Source organism: Chiloscyllium punctatum, chromosome 27 (assembly GCF_047496795.1).
Source record: "Chiloscyllium punctatum isolate Juve2018m chromosome 27, sChiPun1.3, whole genome shotgun sequence".
Taxonomy (NCBI): domain Eukaryota; kingdom Metazoa; phylum Chordata; class Chondrichthyes; order Orectolobiformes; family Hemiscylliidae; genus Chiloscyllium; species Chiloscyllium punctatum.
The window spans coordinates 29,084,971-29,103,611 of NC_092765.1; the positions used below are offsets into that span (position 1 = coordinate 29,084,971).

General features: G+C 36.3%; 1 protein-coding gene across 2 annotated transcripts in view; it reads left to right on the top strand.

Annotated features, from left to right (window-relative positions):
• LOC140453591 (protein argonaute-3) overlaps positions 1-17,745 on the top strand; it is a 131,539-nt gene extending 113,794 nt beyond the window's left edge. For both annotated transcript variants that reach the window (XM_072548402.1, XM_072548401.1), the window contains exons 16-20: positions 351-545; positions 1,448-1,582; positions 1,785-1,886; positions 5,262-5,461; positions 6,489-17,745. In XM_072548402.1, coding sequence (XP_072404503.1) covers positions 351-545; positions 1,448-1,582; positions 1,785-1,886; positions 5,262-5,461; positions 6,489-6,597 — 741 coding nt within the window. In that variant the 3' untranslated portion in view covers positions 6,598-17,745. The remainder of the gene's footprint in view (positions 1-350; positions 546-1,447; positions 1,583-1,784; positions 1,887-5,261; positions 5,462-6,488) is intronic.
• The last annotated feature ends 896 nt before the right edge of the window (positions 17,746-18,641 follow it).

An 18,641-nucleotide genomic window follows, 5' to 3' on the forward strand; every position in this document is an offset into this window, starting at 1 on the left:
AGAGCAAGGTGACAGCAGTCCTAACCACTGTATCCACATAGCAGAGTTTAGGCAATCACATTGAAGATTGCAGACAGATCAAGAATGACGAGGATGGAATGTTTGCCTTTGTCACAGACACATAACATGTCAGTTTTACTACTGATGAAGGGAAAAATTCACCTGTCACTGACTTTTGCGTTTCGGTGAGAAGACAGGTTAATTATGACTTATTTGATTCTGCTATCCGCATTCCTATATATGCAAACCTGGGTCATAATCTTTTCATTTTCAAATCCCACACATCATTCATAAAGCAGGTATCAGGGTGTTAATCAGTCTGTGTGCAATTATCTGATTGCTTTTTCTAGGTTGTGGGCAGTATGGATGCCCATCCTAGTCGTTACTGTGCCACTGTGCGCGTCCAGAGACCTCGACAGGAGATCATTCAAGACCTAGCTTCAATGGTTCGAGAACTTCTCATTCAGTTTTACAAATCAACTCGCTTCAAGCCCACTCGAATTATATTCTACCGTGACGGTGTTTCTGAGGGCCAATTCCGTCAGGTAAAAGTAGCTCATGGGTAACTATCATATTCTGTGCTCCAAGCTAATTAATGCAAATTTAAAATTAAATTTTATGACAAAAATATTTTCCAGTTATCTCTGTAAACTTGCTATAACCAATTCAGGACAAACTCTGCTATGTTTCCCTCACAATGTGTGGAAATCTCTGGGCTGAAACCAACACGTGATAACAAAGTTGGACTGAAAGCTTCATTTTGCCAGTTTACTATCAAATGTAATTCATTTTCCTCCCATGGGATGAATTTGAACTCTGAAAATGCAAAATATCTGGAACAAATGCAAAATCTGCTTCCGTTTTGTTTTGATGGAGGGTGGACAAGGGGCAGGCTCTGCTCAGAAGAAATGTGTTGACAATTTAAATATATTGCATGCCTTCGTTTTTAACATGATAATTTTAATGGAACTCAACAGCTCAAAGGAAGGGTAAGTAGTTGAATCCATGAGGCAGTCCCTTTACAGAGCTGCCAGTGGGCAAAGAATACAGTGGTAAGGCCTCCAGACAGACTAATCAGTAACGCCAAATTTCCCACTTTAGTTACCCATCACTGCTGCTCCAGCAATCTTCCAGGTCATGAACTCCGATGGGATCCCTTCCTCATGATCAAGACATCTCCTAACCATCATGGGATGACCTCATTGCTATTCCCACTCAACAGTTTATATTTTCCAATACCATTTCCTACTCCTAAATAATCTCCATTTTGTCAATCATGGTGCTGTTATCCAACCCTGTCCCCAGAACTGGTACAGAACATTAGCTCTAGATTAAAATCCAGCCCATGATTGAATCCCGGGGGTGGCAGGATCCATGAACTTTATGGAGCCACTTAATTTAACGGCATTCCCCACCAATCATATTTACGTTTGCTTTTATGCTGTAGGTATTGTATTGTGAGCTATTGGCAATTCGAGAAGCCTGCATCAGCTTGGAAAAGGACTATCAGCCTGGCATCACATACATTGTCGTGCAGAAACGTCATCACACTCGATTGTTCTGTGCTGATAAGAATGAGAGGGTAAGCACTAACACATGAATCTCTCACATGATATCTCTCTCTCTCTCAATACATCTGGCTTGGGGAGTTTTAAAACATGAGTTAAATCTTCAAATGGCCATTAAATTCAACGATTTTTCTTTTAGAGACCTGAGTGTGAAATGGTACACAATTTTTGAGTCTGGGTGTTGAGATTTATTCTTTTATTCCCTCTGTCTGAAAGGTTGGAAGAAGTGGAAATATTCCAGCAGGCACAACTGTAGACACAGATATCACCCACCCATATGAATTTGATTTTTATCTCTGCAGCCATGCTGGGATACAGGTATGAAATGAAAGCTTGATAATGTAATATTTGCATTGCTGGAGGATAAAGCAGAGAAATGTGTGAAGCTGTTTTTTCTGAATGTTTCACATGTTTACAAGTACCACTTGTGTTAAGAGTGAAGGTTAATAAATAACTGGAAATCAGAGCAGACAACAAGCACATCCTCATGTCTGTCATTTCAAAAATGCAGTTGTTGCAAAAAAGAGGCATTTTTCTCCTTTTGAGTAAGCGCTCATAGCTTTAATTTTGCCTATGTAATGTACTAGGAGAAAGTGAGGACTGCAGATGTTGGAGATCACCGTCTAAAAGTGTGGCACTGGAAAAGCACAGCTGGTCAAGCAGCATCCGAAGAACAGGCGAATCGACTTTTCAAGCATAAGCCCTTCATCAGGACAGACTTATGCCTGAAATGTTGACTCTCCTACTCCTCGGATGCTGCATGACTGCTATGCTTTACCAGCACCACACGTTTTGACTCAGTAATATACTGAAGACTAAAGAGATTGTAAATTAATAATATTGTGGTTTGCCTTTTACTAAGGAAAGAAATAAGTTTTATTTATGGACACTTTCATTTCCTCATGGCATCACAATGGACTTTGTAACCAATTAAATACTTCTGAAGTATAGTTATTTGTTGTAAAGAAAAGCAACAAATAGCATTCCCTCTAAATTTTTTTTCTTCTCTGTGGACCTCCGAGGTCCATGTGCAATAGTGACTTCCAGACCTAGATGTCAAAGCCGTAGTCAGCATTGACACATCATGTGCAGAAACTCAGAACAACAGCTTAGAGGGAACACTATCAGCAACAAATTTGCTCACAGCACGATCCACACATCAACATGGCAAATGACCAGACAATCACTGGATAAGCCAGGTGAATTTACCTGGTCTTCAGTGAATACAGCACTACATTGTGCTTTGTTCTTTGAAATTCAGTTGTATGGATTTAGAAATGATTATGGTTATTTTGACAAAGTGGGTCAATTAAGAATAGCCAGCACTAATTTGTTAAAGGCACATCGTATATAATTAATTTGATTACGTTTTCTTATGATCAGGTGAGAAAGGTTAAATCAGCACCTGTCTTTTTAATCTCAGTGGTTGATTGCAACATAGATCTTTAATTCTTTTTAACAAGCAAATATATCAATTAAAATATTCCGGTTAAAACTTCATTTACTAGATTGAAATAAAAGAGCTAATTATAAAAATTTGCTCGCATGAAAGAAAGAGGAATTGAATTGAATTTAATGTCACGTGTACTGGGGCACAGTGAAAAGCTTTGTCTTGTGAGCAATACAGGCAGATCACAAGTTAAATAGCATAGACAAGTAAATAATAGGTAAACAGTGGCAAAAACCAAAACACCGGTACAGGCGAATGCTAAGAGTTTGAGAGTCCACTCAGTATTCTAACACCAGTAAGTTAGAAACTGTTTCGAAACCGGCCGATGCGTGTGTTCAGGCTTCTCTACCTTCTCCCCGATGGTAGAGGTTGTAGAAAAACTGCCAGGGTGGGATGGATCTTTGAGAATGCTGGCAGCCTTTCCTTGACAGTGGGCCTGGAAGATAGATTCTATAGATGGGAGGCCTTTGTGATTGTCCGGGCCAAGTTCACCGCTCTCTGTAACCATCTTCAGTCTTGAATGGTACAGTTGCCATACCAGGTAGTGATACATCCAGACAGAATGCTCTTGATGACACAACTATAAAAGTTGGCAAGGGTATTTGCCGTCATGCCAAATTTTCTCAGCTGCCTGAGAAAGATGAGACGTTCTTGGGCTTTTGCAACCAGTGTCCACATGAAGAATCCAAGAAAGCATGTTGTTAATGACCACTCCCAGTAACTTGGCACTCTACACTCTTTCCACCTCTGTGCTGTTATTGTGTAGGGGGGCAGGAGTACCATCCTGCTGAAAGTCAATAATGAGTTCCTTGGTTTTGCTGGCATTGAGAGCTAGGTTGTTCTCAGTGCACCATTTTTCCAGGTCTTCCACCTCCTGTCTGTAGTCTGTTTCATCACCATCTGAGATTAGACGGACTATGGTGTTGTCATCAGCGAACTTGTAAATGGCATTAGTCTGGTGTTTGGCAACGCAGTCATGGGTACACAGTGAGTACAGTAGGGGGCTGAGTACACACCCCTGGGGGGCTCCAGTGTTGAGTGTTAGTGAGGATGAAATATTGTCCCCAATCTTCACTGATTGTAGCCTTTGGGTCAGGAAACTGCAGATCCTGTTGCAGAGAGCGGGGCTTAGTCCGAGATCACTAAGTTTAGTAATCAGTCTTGAGGGGATAATCGTGTTGAAGGCTGAACTGTAGTCAATGAGTAGGATTCTTACGTAGCTGTTCTGGTGTCAAGATGTTCTAGGGAGGAGTGAAGGAAAGTGATATGGCATCTGACCTGGATCTGTCCGAGAAGACCTCTGCCAGTTGATCTGCACATGCTCTGAGTGCATTGTCTGGTACTCCACCTGGTCCCATCACTTTCCTTGGATTCACAAGAAGGAAAACTGATCTGACCTCTGATGCAGTGACTGTTGGGATAGAAAAGTAATAAAACATGCCATCCAACATACACACACAAGTAGATACGCTGTTTCCAAAAGGCGGTAGTGTCTAGTACAAAAGGAAAATCAAGAATATACAGTTTAAAATGTTACAGTTTTGAAGTGTTGAGTTTAACCTGAGACTACAGTTGTTTTAATTGTTGCCTCATATCTTCAGCATTAGTGAAATTTCTGAATTTGTGGTCAATTTGGTTTCCAAATGGGCACTATCTTTGAGAAGCTGATAGAAACAGGGAAGAAAGTGCATGCTTTCTGTTTTTGTTCATTTTGGTTCAGACTGATTCTTGTTTATTAATAGTTTAGTGACTGGCTCATCCTGGTCAGGTGACCATAGCCACCTTAAATCAATAATTTTCATTTAGGCTACCTTACCCTTAACCTTAGGTAGATTGGGTACTTTTTTGACTAATAGTGACCACATTCAGTATTTCATGAATATCCACAGTATACAGTCTGATTAGACTGTAACAGTTATTGAATGGCTTTGCTGCACCCTATTTCCACTTATGACGTGGAGGTGCCATTGATGGACCGGGGTGGACAAAGTTAAAAATCACACAACACTTCTTACAAGTTTTCCGATAAGACCAATCTTATCATTCATGGAAATATAGAAATCCCAACCTGTATGCTGATCAGTGAACATAGGGTCAGTATATATAATACCTTTTAAAGTTTTACCAAGAATCAGTTTGGACCACTCTAGCATGCCTGGTAAAGGAAGCTGCCAAGAGGAAAGTAAGTATATTTGTAAGAGGATAACCTGATTAAAAAAATTTGCCAATGTTATCTGTTTCAGGGTACAAGTCGTCCCTCACATTACCATGTTTTGTGGGATGACAACTGCTTCTCTGCAGATGAACTTCAGCTCCTCACCTATCAGCTGTGTCACACATACGTGCGCTGCACACGCTCTGTCTCTATCCCAGCACCAGCCTATTATGCACATCTAGTGGCATTTAGAGCAAGATACCACTTGGTGGACAAAGAGCATGACAGGTAATAAAGACTATATGTTGTCATTGTTAGACGCACATTCTGTGTTGTTTCCATGATCTCTACATGTCAGGTTTTCTCTTGCTGATGATAGAAACGGTAGATAATAAATACTCATACCTAACAGTGGTTAGGGATTCACAAGTATGGAACTTGCAGAAGTTAAAATTACCACACGTTTTGTTTGAATGTCAAAGTCAAATATAGGCAATTCGTTCTTCAGCTGGACAAATGAATAATTTCAGAATTTCAAACAATATTTTTGATTACTTGCAATACAATGCTGAGGTAAGCTAAGACCAACTGGCATTCAGTTGAAGGAAGTTCGGCATTGGGATGAAAGAAATTGGACCAATGTGATGGAGATAGTGATGTTGGAGAAGATGGACAAAGAGTGATTTTGTTTTTCATAGTATAGCTTAAAGTTTTGTCAACAATAATAAACCACTGGACACGGAAGACATTAAAATATTGTGTTTAAAGTTATTCCCCATATTTAAAAAATAAAATTAGCAAATACGAGACATATGATAGACACTTGTTTTCAGTACTTTTTTTTGTTGCTTGATGCAACTACTTGTTCCCTGTACATAGCATTTTACATGGTTATTTGCAGTTTGTTTTCTTTTCATTAGTGTAATATTAGCTTTCCAGAAGCAACAGAAAATCTTTGTTTATGAGAGTTGGGTTCAACTAAACATTGTACAAAATTTTGTGTGAATTTTAACGACTGCCAAAACTTCCATCTAATGAAGCAACACTTTGTTTACCCAGATGTAGAAATTATGCAAAGCTGTATGGATAAAACTAATCTTTCTAAATGTTCTTGCACTGTAAGAAATGTCAACAATATCTAGATCTATAACATCCTTCATAGTATGACTTGCATAAGTAGGCATTAGAAATAGTAATTGTAATCTATGTAGACATGAATCTATTCGTTTATTATGTTTTCATGAATACCTAGAAGAATACAAATGTTCAAGTCAGGATTTGTCCAGTTTTGATCATCTTTCTCCAATATTTACAGCGCTGAAGGCAGTCACATTTCCGGACAGAGTAACGGACGTGACCCACAGGCTCTTGCCAAGGCTGTGCAGATCCACCAGGATACCTTACGCACAATGTACTTCGCTTGAGTTTGGGAACTTCTCTCCAGAAAGAACCGAAGATTTCAGCCTACATTTCCAGTGGGGTCAGTTTACGGGAGATGTCTCCAGCCATACTGTAACTTTCACTGTGCGGAGACAATAGTTTCAATAAACTGGCGGAAAGGGATTGTTTACCTACGAAGATCATAGCACTATTATGCAATACGAAACCAGCCAACTGCTCTGTGTGTGTGCGTGCGTGTGTGCACATGTGCGCGCGTGCGCGTGTGTGTATGTGTGTGTGTGTGTGTGCGCTCTGTCAGACCTCATGTCTGTGTCTTTCCTTTTTTTCCTTTTTCAGTATAGTTTCCTTTTTGCCTTTACCTCAGTGTTTGGCAGCACAAAACTCATCTTTATCAAGCAACACAAAAATGGAACAAAAAAAAGTTCCACAAACCTTGGATCTCAAAAGTAGTCACTGATTAGGTCAGAAATCCAGCCATTCACTTTAGTCCTCAACTTTGGGAGGGTGGGATGGTTGCTGTAGGTGAAAAAGACATGTTTGAAAATATATTCTACCAGTTCTTCTTGAGCTTCAAGAAGTCCCACCTCTGCAATGCCACTGTTCAAATTCCATTTATTGGTTAAGTTATCAATTAAGTCAACTGACTGTTGAGTATAGCAAGTAGTTGTGGCTCAGCTTCATAACCAGAGCAGTGGAACTTTACATATAGAAGATAAAATCCAGGACTTGGATGAGCTTAAGCAATGATGGTGAGAGAGAAACTTTTGAAAATTCCAAGATTTGGGGGCTCTGTTTAATGTAGAAACTTTTGCTGTTTCTTTTGTTGTTTACTTGCTAGCTCACAACTAAATGTGATTTTTTTTTGTTTTAGCATCTTTATATTTATTAGAAAAAATGCTTAATTTAATATGAATTTACATTAAAATATAGTAGTATCAATTTTATTTAGTTCTGGAATGTAACCGTGTTGTATACTGACAGAACATTGCTACCGTTAGTGCAATAAGCGGTTGGTTAGAAAGCCCGTGTCCTATGCTGTAACGGAGCAGCAGTTGTACCACTATAACCGTGGGAGAGTGGACACCTCCGCACTTCAGAACCTTATCAGTTTTAATAAGAAAAAAGGTTGAATGCAAAAAAAAAGTAGGGCTGGGACGTTTTAATGTTAGTTTATTGGGACATTACCTTATTTAATTTACACATCTAATCACTGAAATGTGAATTTTTTTCAAATATTTTTCTGTTTTATTTCAGTCATTCCATTTTAAGATAATATACCAAGTTTTTTATTTGGAATTTTTTCATAAAAGTTTGACTTGTTTCATTGATACAAATCTCATGACGTTGTTTGCACTTTGTAAAACCTCATGAACTGCATGTTTTATCCAATGGTTGTCATTGCACTGGCTCGAACCGCAATATACAAAATGCTGCAGCCTTCTTGATGGATGGGCATTGCTTGTGTCCCAGCCCTACAAAACAGCCTCTCCTCTACATGAAAGAAATTGTACTTCTACAGAATTAAAAAGTAACTAGAACTTTATGGAAACCAAGAAGAAACTGCAGAATTTTCCTCCCCTTTCATAAAAACCAGGCATATTGTCATTTGATTATAAAGCAAACTCAAATATTTTTGATTTATTACACCCTTGCCTCAAACATAAGGGCTAATATTCTATGAACTCTGGCATGCAAACTTACAGTAAATATTCCAGCTTTAAAAAGGAATGTAGTGCCTGTTTTGTCAAAACTGATTCTTTAGGCACAATTGCAGTGATAAAATATGAAAAACCTATCAGAATTATCTCTCTTCCTTTAGCCCCCCTCCACAGTGATGAAGTAGAATCAGATTAAGTCAAATTATGTTGATAAAGTCTTAAGTTTTATTCATTACGAAGATGAATATTTTCTTTGTAAATCAGACTCCCATTCTCGACTTTACAGAAGTTTTCCATAGTACACAGGACATCATCTCTATAAGAAAAGCAAAGTTTTGATTGGCTTTTGTTAGTGAATTAGACAGTGCTTTGCTTGAGAAATTTTAAGTAGATCTACTTTTTGAAATAAAGTTATTTTAAAAAGTCAATGGAGTTGATTTCACCACCAATCTCACTGAGATAGGACTAACACAATGCAAAATCAAAGAAATCTGTTTTTCCTTCATATTTTCTTATGCAGATCTCTTACTGCTCTTGATGTACATAATTGCCTGAAAGATTTTTAAAAATATCAAAATACCTCCATGGATGTTACTTTTTGTTTAATCTAAATACTGTTAGATTCTTTTTATTAAGCTCCACAAAGCTGATAAAGAAATGTTGCCCAGAGAACTCTGTTTCGCAAATTAGTAACCATCTCTTCCTAGATTCCCCATCATATAAAGAGGTATCTGATTTTAGTCAGGGGGGATACCCATTTGAAGGGAATCTTTACTTTGGAAACATCTTCTGCAGAGTCCACCTTTGTGGATGTATTTTTTTCTTTGGAATCTATTCATTGATCATACTTGTATTTTGAAAAATATTATTGAGTTAATGTTTTGGACCAAAAGTGAATCATGGCTATGACTATTAAAACGATTCTTGCCACATGGAGAGATCCTGTCAATATGCTGCTATAGATTTTGCATCACTTACAAATCTTTCACTTACCAGCTGAAAAACCACAATGGCCATCAGATAATTCAAAGTCTGTAACAGAAATAGGAGCAGTAGTGGTGTCATATTGTCACTTCCCAGCTTATAAAGTATTGGTATCTTTGATTGTGTCATCCCTGAAAAAATTGTTTAGGTGGACAAACAATCACGTGCTGGAATATCAAGAGAAAATACCAAAAGAAGCAGTCCAATCCAGGCTTGTTTGAGAACCATGTATTAACCTTTCCAAGGATTGAGTGACTAGTTAGATGACTGACTAAATTCATCACAATCGCAGGGAAAATGAAGTTTTGTATGATGACTATATTTGCAAATTATGTACAGTTGTCCCAATAGAATGAATGTATACTATGTCCAATTCCTCTTGAAATAGATCAACAATCACAAGAGCTTGTTCCACAATGTGAAGATTCAGTCAGAAATAAACTTCTGGATGCACAAATAATTTACCAAGTTATATCAAAGTACTCCAAACTAACTGGCACCTCACTGTTTAAATCTGTCTCATATAAGAAATTACTACAATCCTTCTCCCATTTATCATCCTGATCAAACGGTTTTTAAAAATTCTTCTGATCTTCACTTTTGCAAAGACAGACTTTATCTTCAAGTGATCTGATCACAAAGAATATTTTGCTTTCCAAAGCCTATCAATGTATTATTTGTTTCAATCTAAACTACTTAACTATTAAGAAATAGTGCTCATACCCCAACTTATCTGAATTCATGATCATTACAATCTGTTCTTTCTCCCACACCACAAAAAGCGTAATTGTATGTCACATTAAATAATGTTTGGAAAAATCCTTCAGGACAACTCCCCCACCAGTTAGCTCAGCAATACTAACATTTAGCAACGTTTTACTAGGGCTAATCATCTATATGCACTGTATGCATGCAACATATTTCAAATTAACTCACCAGCTCCCTATGAGCTATATTTGAAGAGGAGGAGACTTCTGCAGTCAAGCCACACCAGGACTTTAATACTTGGTGCCTTTGTCATGTTCCATTTGGTCTCTGTGGATGTAGTTTAATTGAGCCGATGCCGAATCTGAATCACAATTCAAATCACCACTGTTTACTTTAGACAATGTACAATAATGGTGTACATGGAATGCTGCTCTTGCAACTTTACAAACTGATAGCATTTAAAACAGAATGCTTCCTTGTACTGCATATTTAATCTGTCCACATTTCCCTAACGTCGATCTGTAAATTAGAGGTTTTTTGTGAGGAGGGGCATGTGTCCCTGTACCATACCCATCAGCTAAGTTTGTGAATGCCTGCATAAAGTGCCAATAGCATTTGCAGACTAATGTCATTATGTACCAGTGTTGGGAGGGCAGTGAGACCGATAGCTGCTATTTGTTAATCAGTGTCAGACAATAACTGCACTAGGAATTGAAGAGATTCTCACAGTTCCTATTTACAAGAGTGAAGGAAAGAATGTAGTGATTGACCAGTATAAAAATTAAATCAGGCCAGCTTTTACCAAGCCCCTTTTTCTGTTTTTTTTTCAGAACATTACCTACTGATTTAAATTTTAGTACTGGTTTATTGTTAACCTGTACTGGGAGACACCACAAAACAAAAGAATTAGTGCAAGTGAAAACCTGACTGCCTGCCTGTATCAATACCAGCACATTATAGGCAGGTACAGGTTTTGGAAAGTTAGCAATATATGCTGTATCTATCTTGGTACCTCTTAGTACTTAGTATGTGTAGTAATGTGGGGGCTTTTATAAGTATAGCATCTATTTTAGTGTACTGGAATGATCTCTCTCAATATGAGTCTAGTACCACTGGATGCAATATCTGCCACTACATATGTAATAAGTGCTGGAATTGATTTTACTGAATACCTATGCTGTAGAGGTCTAGTATCTGTACCATTAATATTTTGGTATGGGCACAGACTTGATTGCAGATGTGGCATTTGTACTGGTCTATTGCTATAGGAAAGGGGTGGCTTCAGCATTTATGCTGATCCATTTTAATTATTATTTTGAAGATCAGTCCTTAGAAAGTGCCTTTACAGAAGCTGGTGCTGTAGAATTTTTTTTTTGTTCATTATGTGGCTGAAACAGTTTTATATAATGCCAAGAATATGACAGTATCCCGTAGCTGATGTATTTAATGGCAGTTTCTACTAAGTCAGGACCAAGAAGGGGGACAATAATACGAAAAGCTTTGAAGAACACTCTCAATACACAACCTAACCAGAAAATTATATAGAATAGGAGCTATGATTGTTGTGAATTGACCACATTTCTTTAAACTCTATCTCCCAAGTTGAGAATATTTTCCTATTTTGTAAATGTTTATATGTCGATGTTCTACTCAACCCCTTCCATTGGAAACTTCATGTCTAGAAGGAGAGATGAGTGATACAGGCCTAATGTGTGTTATGAAGTGTAACTGGTATGATAACAGAGTGTATGCAGTATGTTAATTCTAATTTGCTTGTAACTTTGACTAAAACTTTACAGTTGGCCAACTGCACTCAATGGTGCTCCTATTATTAGGTCTATACCATCATATCTCTACAAGAGTTGATATTTTCAGTAAACAAATTAAGCTCTGGGAGGCACATTTCCAGTTTCTGAAATGGTGAATATGTATTTACATGTAAATGTATATATACATTTTCGTTCTCGTCACATTCTATTATCTGTTCTGAAGAATTCAGATTGTATTTTTTATTTAAACAAAGGAACTGTTTATAAATTGATACAATAACGTGAAAACTCTCTTAACGAACATAAGTGTGCTTACTGGTAGAGCCAGAATTTCAGGTAAGGAGTATTCATTTACTGAGGATTACATATTTGTTCTTTTGCATTTTATTTAATTCTAATTCGAAGGAACCAATCTGGCAGAGCCAGTGAATTAGAGAATGTGCTTATTTGTGGATAGTACATTCCTAGGTTTCCATCTTAAGTTAACTATTTGTTTCTAACACTGATATAACAGTAAGAGAATTGCTATCATCTGAAGATAGTCTTGCATTTATTAAATCAATAGCTCTTACATTGAGCAGCTAAGCCATCTGCAACAGCAAAAGCAATCCTTTCCCTGTTTATTGTTGACGAAGAGCTGGGATGAAATGGTGGGAGGAAGGCTAGGTTACTACAGTTGGCCCCTGGAGTTGTGGATTAGAGAGGGGAAAATTTGGCAGGGTTCTGGTCATGCTCATCTGTTGTTGATGCAAAGGTGTGAATATAGATGAGGATAGGATCTATTTTGCTGCAACATTCTCAATGAATGAACAGTTTGCTACCATTTTGTCTCCTCGTCTCTCTCACGTACCTTGCTTTAATGGACATTTGCTCAAGAATTCAATACTTTTACAAAGTACACTGGAAAAAAAAATCAATATTTTAATTGGTTGCTACAGTTTGTTTTAATTGGATTGAATTGTTTGTGCTAACTCTTATGAAGCAAACTGCCATTTTTCTGTCCACTCCAAGGAGGCAGAAGCACTAATTGGGTAACTTTTCCTCCCCTAATGAATTCCAAATAACTAATCTGATGTGATATGAATAACAAAGTTGAAAATCCAACTTTTCAAACTAGTTTCTCTATTTAGTCTTTTGCAGCTCAGTGTTTTAGTATGTTCTTGGAATTGTGCTTAAAAAGTATTTTTGAAATTATATTTTCTATTAGCAAATTGAATCTATTAGATTTCTGATGGCTTGATCATATTTTGGCTGGGATTGACCCCTTTTTTTAAATGTATTCTAGAGCAAATAAAAGAATGTTAAAATAAACATAATCAATTATACCAATAGGATCATAGAATTATATAGCATAGAATTATATAGCACACACTTAACTTATTTGCCCCATGATATTTGCATAGGCTCTTTGAAAGAGTTGTCCAATTTATTCCACACCACATTTTTTCCACAAAACCTTGTAAACTAGTCCTCTTCAAGTATATGTCCAATTGCCTTTTGAACGTTCCTGTGGAATTTGCCTTCTCTATGGTTTCAGGTAGTATAATTTCTGAATGAAGTATTTTATTATTTCCTTATTCTTTGCCAGTTAATTTTCTACAACCTTGGTTCTTGGAAATAAACCTTTCATAATTTTGAATACTCTATAAAGTAGAAATATAAGCAGGCATACAGCACAGAAAGAGTCCACGTAGTCAGTTGTGTCCATGCTGGTTGGCAAAAGATACATCTAGTCTTCTTCCATCTTCTAACTTCCACTCCATAGCCCTGTAGGTTATGGTGCCTCAAGAACATATCTAAGTACTTCTTGAATACAGTGAGGATTTCTACCTCTACCACCCTTTAAGACAGAGTTCCAAACTCTGACCAACCTTTAAAGAGAAAATAATGCCTCCTCAACCCTGGTTAATTCTTCTACCAGTTATTTATATCTATGCTCTCCTAATTATTGACGTGTCATCCTTATAATCCACAGTTAAATATCTCCTTGACCTTTTCTACAGGGAGAACAATTCCAGCTTCAATTTCTTCCCAATAAATGATTTTCCTTATCCTGGTACACCTAATCTTCATCTTCTCTAATGCCTTGACATCCATTCTAAACTGTTAACTATTGAAAAATAATAAGAGGTTGGCTAGGACAGTAAAATAATCATTAAAGTACTAATTTCCAATCTGCATTCTTTATTAGCTTATAATTGGACCTGCTTATTTACTTTATGGAGGAGATGATGATAAATTTGTGCAAATGTAAATTATAGAAATAGTGAAAAAATTAAATGTGGAAAAGCAAATCAAATGGAACCAGTCATGCAAATGTTTTCATTGTATGTTGCTTGTACTACATAGAGTAAAATGTTTTGTTGAATGAGAATTTTATGAAGAGGGATTTATTTGATTTTGTTTTAAATCTGTCAGAAATGCTACTAATAACTATAGTTGACAGTTTGACTTCCAGTGTGACCTGAAACTTAAACTAAACGCAAGTGAAGTTGGGTGAATTTATGTTAAAGAATCATATCCTGGGGTGGAAGAGAGGCAAAAGGAAAAGAAATGTTACTAACTATGTCTCCTCTCACAGCAAGCATACCTCCTGTTAGCCTAGTACAGCAACATTTGTGTCAAGCTCAAGGAGAACTCTTAGAGTTTTCCTTCTCATATGAAGGATGAAAAGTAGTAGTGGTTGGTGGTTGTGTATGGTGAGCGTTCTGTTTTAAGGAAGCTTGGGATTAAAAAAAAACACTGCACCTCAGTAACCTTCATATGCTGCATTTAAAAAAAATTGCTTTTGGTTACATTATATCTGCTGCACATGCTTGACAGTACACTTTAAAATGTTCAAAAATTGTCTTAATAGCAGTTATCGAATTGGATTTTTAATGGAAAAAATGAGCCTTTATTTTGTGGTTATTTCTGAAAGTTAACTCTTATTTATTACTAATGTTTAGCATACTGCAGTGTAACATATGCATTAGTGTTGCAATTATACATTAAGAGGGAGGGCCTCTGCTATCGCTTGTTGCCTTTTTCTTCAGAGGAGATTAGTGTGAATTTGAAATTATCATAAGTGTTTTTGGATATTCTACCTATTACTGTTGAGGTTGCATAGAATAGATCACTGGCCTTCATTAAAGAATGACAAGATCTTTGCAGGTAAATCTTGCAAAAGGTGAAATCTTAAAATAGAAATGAAAAACATTGGTTCTTTAGTCCATCGATACTCAACTACATACGTTTTTTTAAAAATTAATTTCATTAAGTGTAATTGTGTCATTAACATGTCTAAGGGATAAGAAAGATTTTGCAGCCACCAAAAATTAGTTTCTAACTGAAATCCTACAGCAATAGTCTGCGTGCAGTTGTGGAATTCATTGCAGGGTGTACTCAGTGTTGTAAGTCATCATAATGAAGGCCATTGATTTTTATGTATATATGATGTTAAATTAAACGCATCATATTGTTTCTTTAATTAAACACACTCCCATTCAAGTGGCTAAATTCATAAATTTCCAAAGTGACCTCAGGTGAGCTTCATGCCATGTGACATTTAATTTTTATATTAAATTGAAATTGACCTGTGGCATATGTAAAAGTTCAACTTTGGTCCAAGTTACCAAAACTGCAATTTTTTTTGGGTTTTACCTGAAATTGGCAACAATATGATAGGTCAGCAATGAAGGCAATGGTATATTCTGGGAATTGAGAAAACCATACTGAGCTATGTGGGAGAGAATCAAATGACAGTATTCAAATGTCAAAGTGGATATTCAGTCTACTGGATGACTTATTCCACTGCCATCAAATATCATTTTCTTTACAAAGTCATATTCAGTTCTCTGGCAATGTAATAATTTTCATGTGAAAGTTTGGAATTCCCACTTTTATGGCTCCTTTCACCATACACTATTCCCTAGCCAAAAAAAAATGACCTGCAGAATTCTTTCTAGATCTCTGGTCATTCTTGATCCAGATGTTTGGAGAGCAGCTATTGTGGGTGACTTGTCAGCTGAATTTTCCCTCCCTCTGGAAAAGTGCCTGACCTTTGACTGAATGCTTCCCTGACTGCATGGCTGAGTTCGAGAATTTACCATGTGGGGAATGGCAAGCCATTTATGTTTTATCAGTCCATAGTACGGTGTGTTACAGGATCATAGCGCTTCTGTGCCATGCCATTGACGTTGTAACGAATCTTAACTACATCAGTGCAGGTTTCCATATAATAAAAATAAACTTTTTAATTTAATGTAATGCTGCTTCTATGTCTACATTTCTGCCTGTGTTAATGAATGGAAGCAGTGACAGCTGCATCAGATACATATGTCACTGGGGCCCAAAACATTCAAATGTAAAAATCTAGCTGTTAATGTCACCTGAAACAGCTCTCTGGGAAAGAAAGAGAATAATGATCATCCTTTTGAATACCCAAGTTAAACTGATGAATTTGGGATCTCTGCATTTCCTGTTTGTATACCTTTTACATATTTAAGTTAGAAATATCTAACTTGTTCAAAGCTGAGTTCCCAGGAGATCATTTCTGTATTAACCCTCTTGAGTATCAAATAAGATTTGCTTTGTCTTTTGTTTGCAGTTACTCTCTTTATCCATAATGTTCAGTGTTGTGTCTTGAGTATCCATTAGCCTTTGGGCTCCACTGCAATTTTATTGAATCATCCTCCAACGTAATTGCATTGTTGAAGCTGCGGCTGTGTTTTTGTGGCAGTTGAACTTCAATAGGTTTTCAAACTCTAGGAAGTAATTAATTGTTTTCATCCAAGCAAATCATAATCAGCATTTTAGTTTAAAAATTCATCAACCTAAATGTGCTTTACAGTTTTCTAAATATGCATCAATATATAATGCCTTTAAACTTGTTTTCATTATCTGACAAGTAATGCACATTAATTGAGAAACGCACAGAGCCTCAAGAACATTTCTTAAAATCAAAGTATCCTGTGAATAAAATAGATTTGTAGTCTTGCATTTGGTGCATAATTGTTACTGTAGTCCTCAAGAGGGTTAATATTTGTGTAACGTGTTTTTGTAAATGTGTTCGTAATTTCTAAGAATTTCTTGCTTGGTCCATTCTTGTTACAAAAAAAGAAACTTGACATTTTTTGTTAAAATGCAAATGTATTTGCCAGTTGACTTGGATTTTATAGTCCCTAGATATTTGATCCAAAATTTTGTGGAACCTGGCAAACAGTTTGCCTGTACAAATTCTAGCAGTTTCTTCCAGTGCAGATATTTTCGAAATATATTTTTCCTCCGTATAAATTTTGGGAATTAAATTTTATTTACATATGAAGCATTCAATTAAAATTCCAAAACTTAAAATCTTATGTGGTTACATGCAAATCATTAACTGTGTGATTCTGTAGAGACGTTTTGTTATTAGTGATTACATCATTTGTACAATTGCTGACTAAAGCTTCTCAAAGTATTTGGGGGCCATGCTGGATTTGTCTCATAAAATAAATATATAATGTATCTTTTTCACTTGATCAAACCTGCAATCCAACAATATTATTCGACAGTTAGTTTCAAAATGTTCACTATGAAACCTCTGAACAATACTCGGCCAAACATCACAGGTGTTTTCTTTATTAAATTTGAAAACTAGATTTTCGTTTTAAAGCCACAGCATTGTACGTTTCTGACTTCAAAATATTCTTGGAAGAGGCTCCAAAAGAGAAATTATGATTTTATTTAATTTTGATTTTTGCTGCAAGTCATCATTTGTTACTAAAATTGTTTACACTTTCAATGTATCCTCTCCCTCCAATTCACAAATCATAAAATTGTGTATCCAGAGCATTTCCCATCAGTTACGTATTAACATTATATGATCCTGGCAACATCTTATGGGTTGTCCTACACTGTCAGCCAGTGGTATGTTTCCCAGTCTTAATATATTATAAAATCAAATCTACAGTGTCGCAAAAAATCTGTAACAAAATTCTATAGGTTATTTGACTAAATCTATTGTAATTTTTTAATGTAACTCTCTTGTTCAGTGTTACTGTCCTCTTCAATAAAAGTTTATTTCAATACATTAACGTTCAGACAAGTCCCGATATTTCTTGATTCTCTAGTACTGTTTTGCCAAGCTATTTGAGTATTTTTTGTTGTCTTAATTAATTACTTTAGGTTTGTGCAGCATCTTTGGACTTTGGTCTTTCAGCCCTAATATCTGAGTTAAATACAGTTCAGGTGTAGAGGTTCTATGCAAAATCTGCAGCAGTCGCAATCTATCATCATACAAAACTGATTATGATTTCATAATGAGGGTAGTTACAACTAAGATTTATGTAATACTTTTAACATTAGACAAGTTCCCAAGTGACTACATATTTGAGGATCAGATGCAAAAGGAAAATTGGTTGAGAGGTAATGAGAAAAGATATTTTGATTGGGATGAGAAATTAACAAGGTGAATTATGTAGGGGATGTTTCTTGATTTGATTAAGATTCTAGACCATTTATAGAACAGTGAAAAGGATGAACACAATAAATTATAATGGAAGAAGCAGATCTGAACCAAATTCTTTCCTTGGAGAATGTTGAGGAAAGATTTGTGAACTAAAACGAGAATTTTGATGTCAATTTATTGACTAATGGAATCAGTTGGGGTCAGTAAGGACAAGTGATAAATGAGCAAAGTTTTATACAGGGGTAGGATGAAGATGATAGTCTTATATCAGTAGAAGTTTCACTGGCAAAGGACATTGGGAAAGAGGACGTACATTCATGGATGTTTGCATCTACGTGATCTGTAATATTAAAATCTAAAAGGAATGTGGTAGCAGAGTAGTCAAAGCTTTATTCTGCATCTTATTGTTTCTTGAGTTTCTAGTATAGAACTCATTAATGACTAATTTCAACTGATATAAAATATTAGGTTTTTAAATGAAAGAAACAGTTGATTAATCAGTTACATCATGCTGCAAA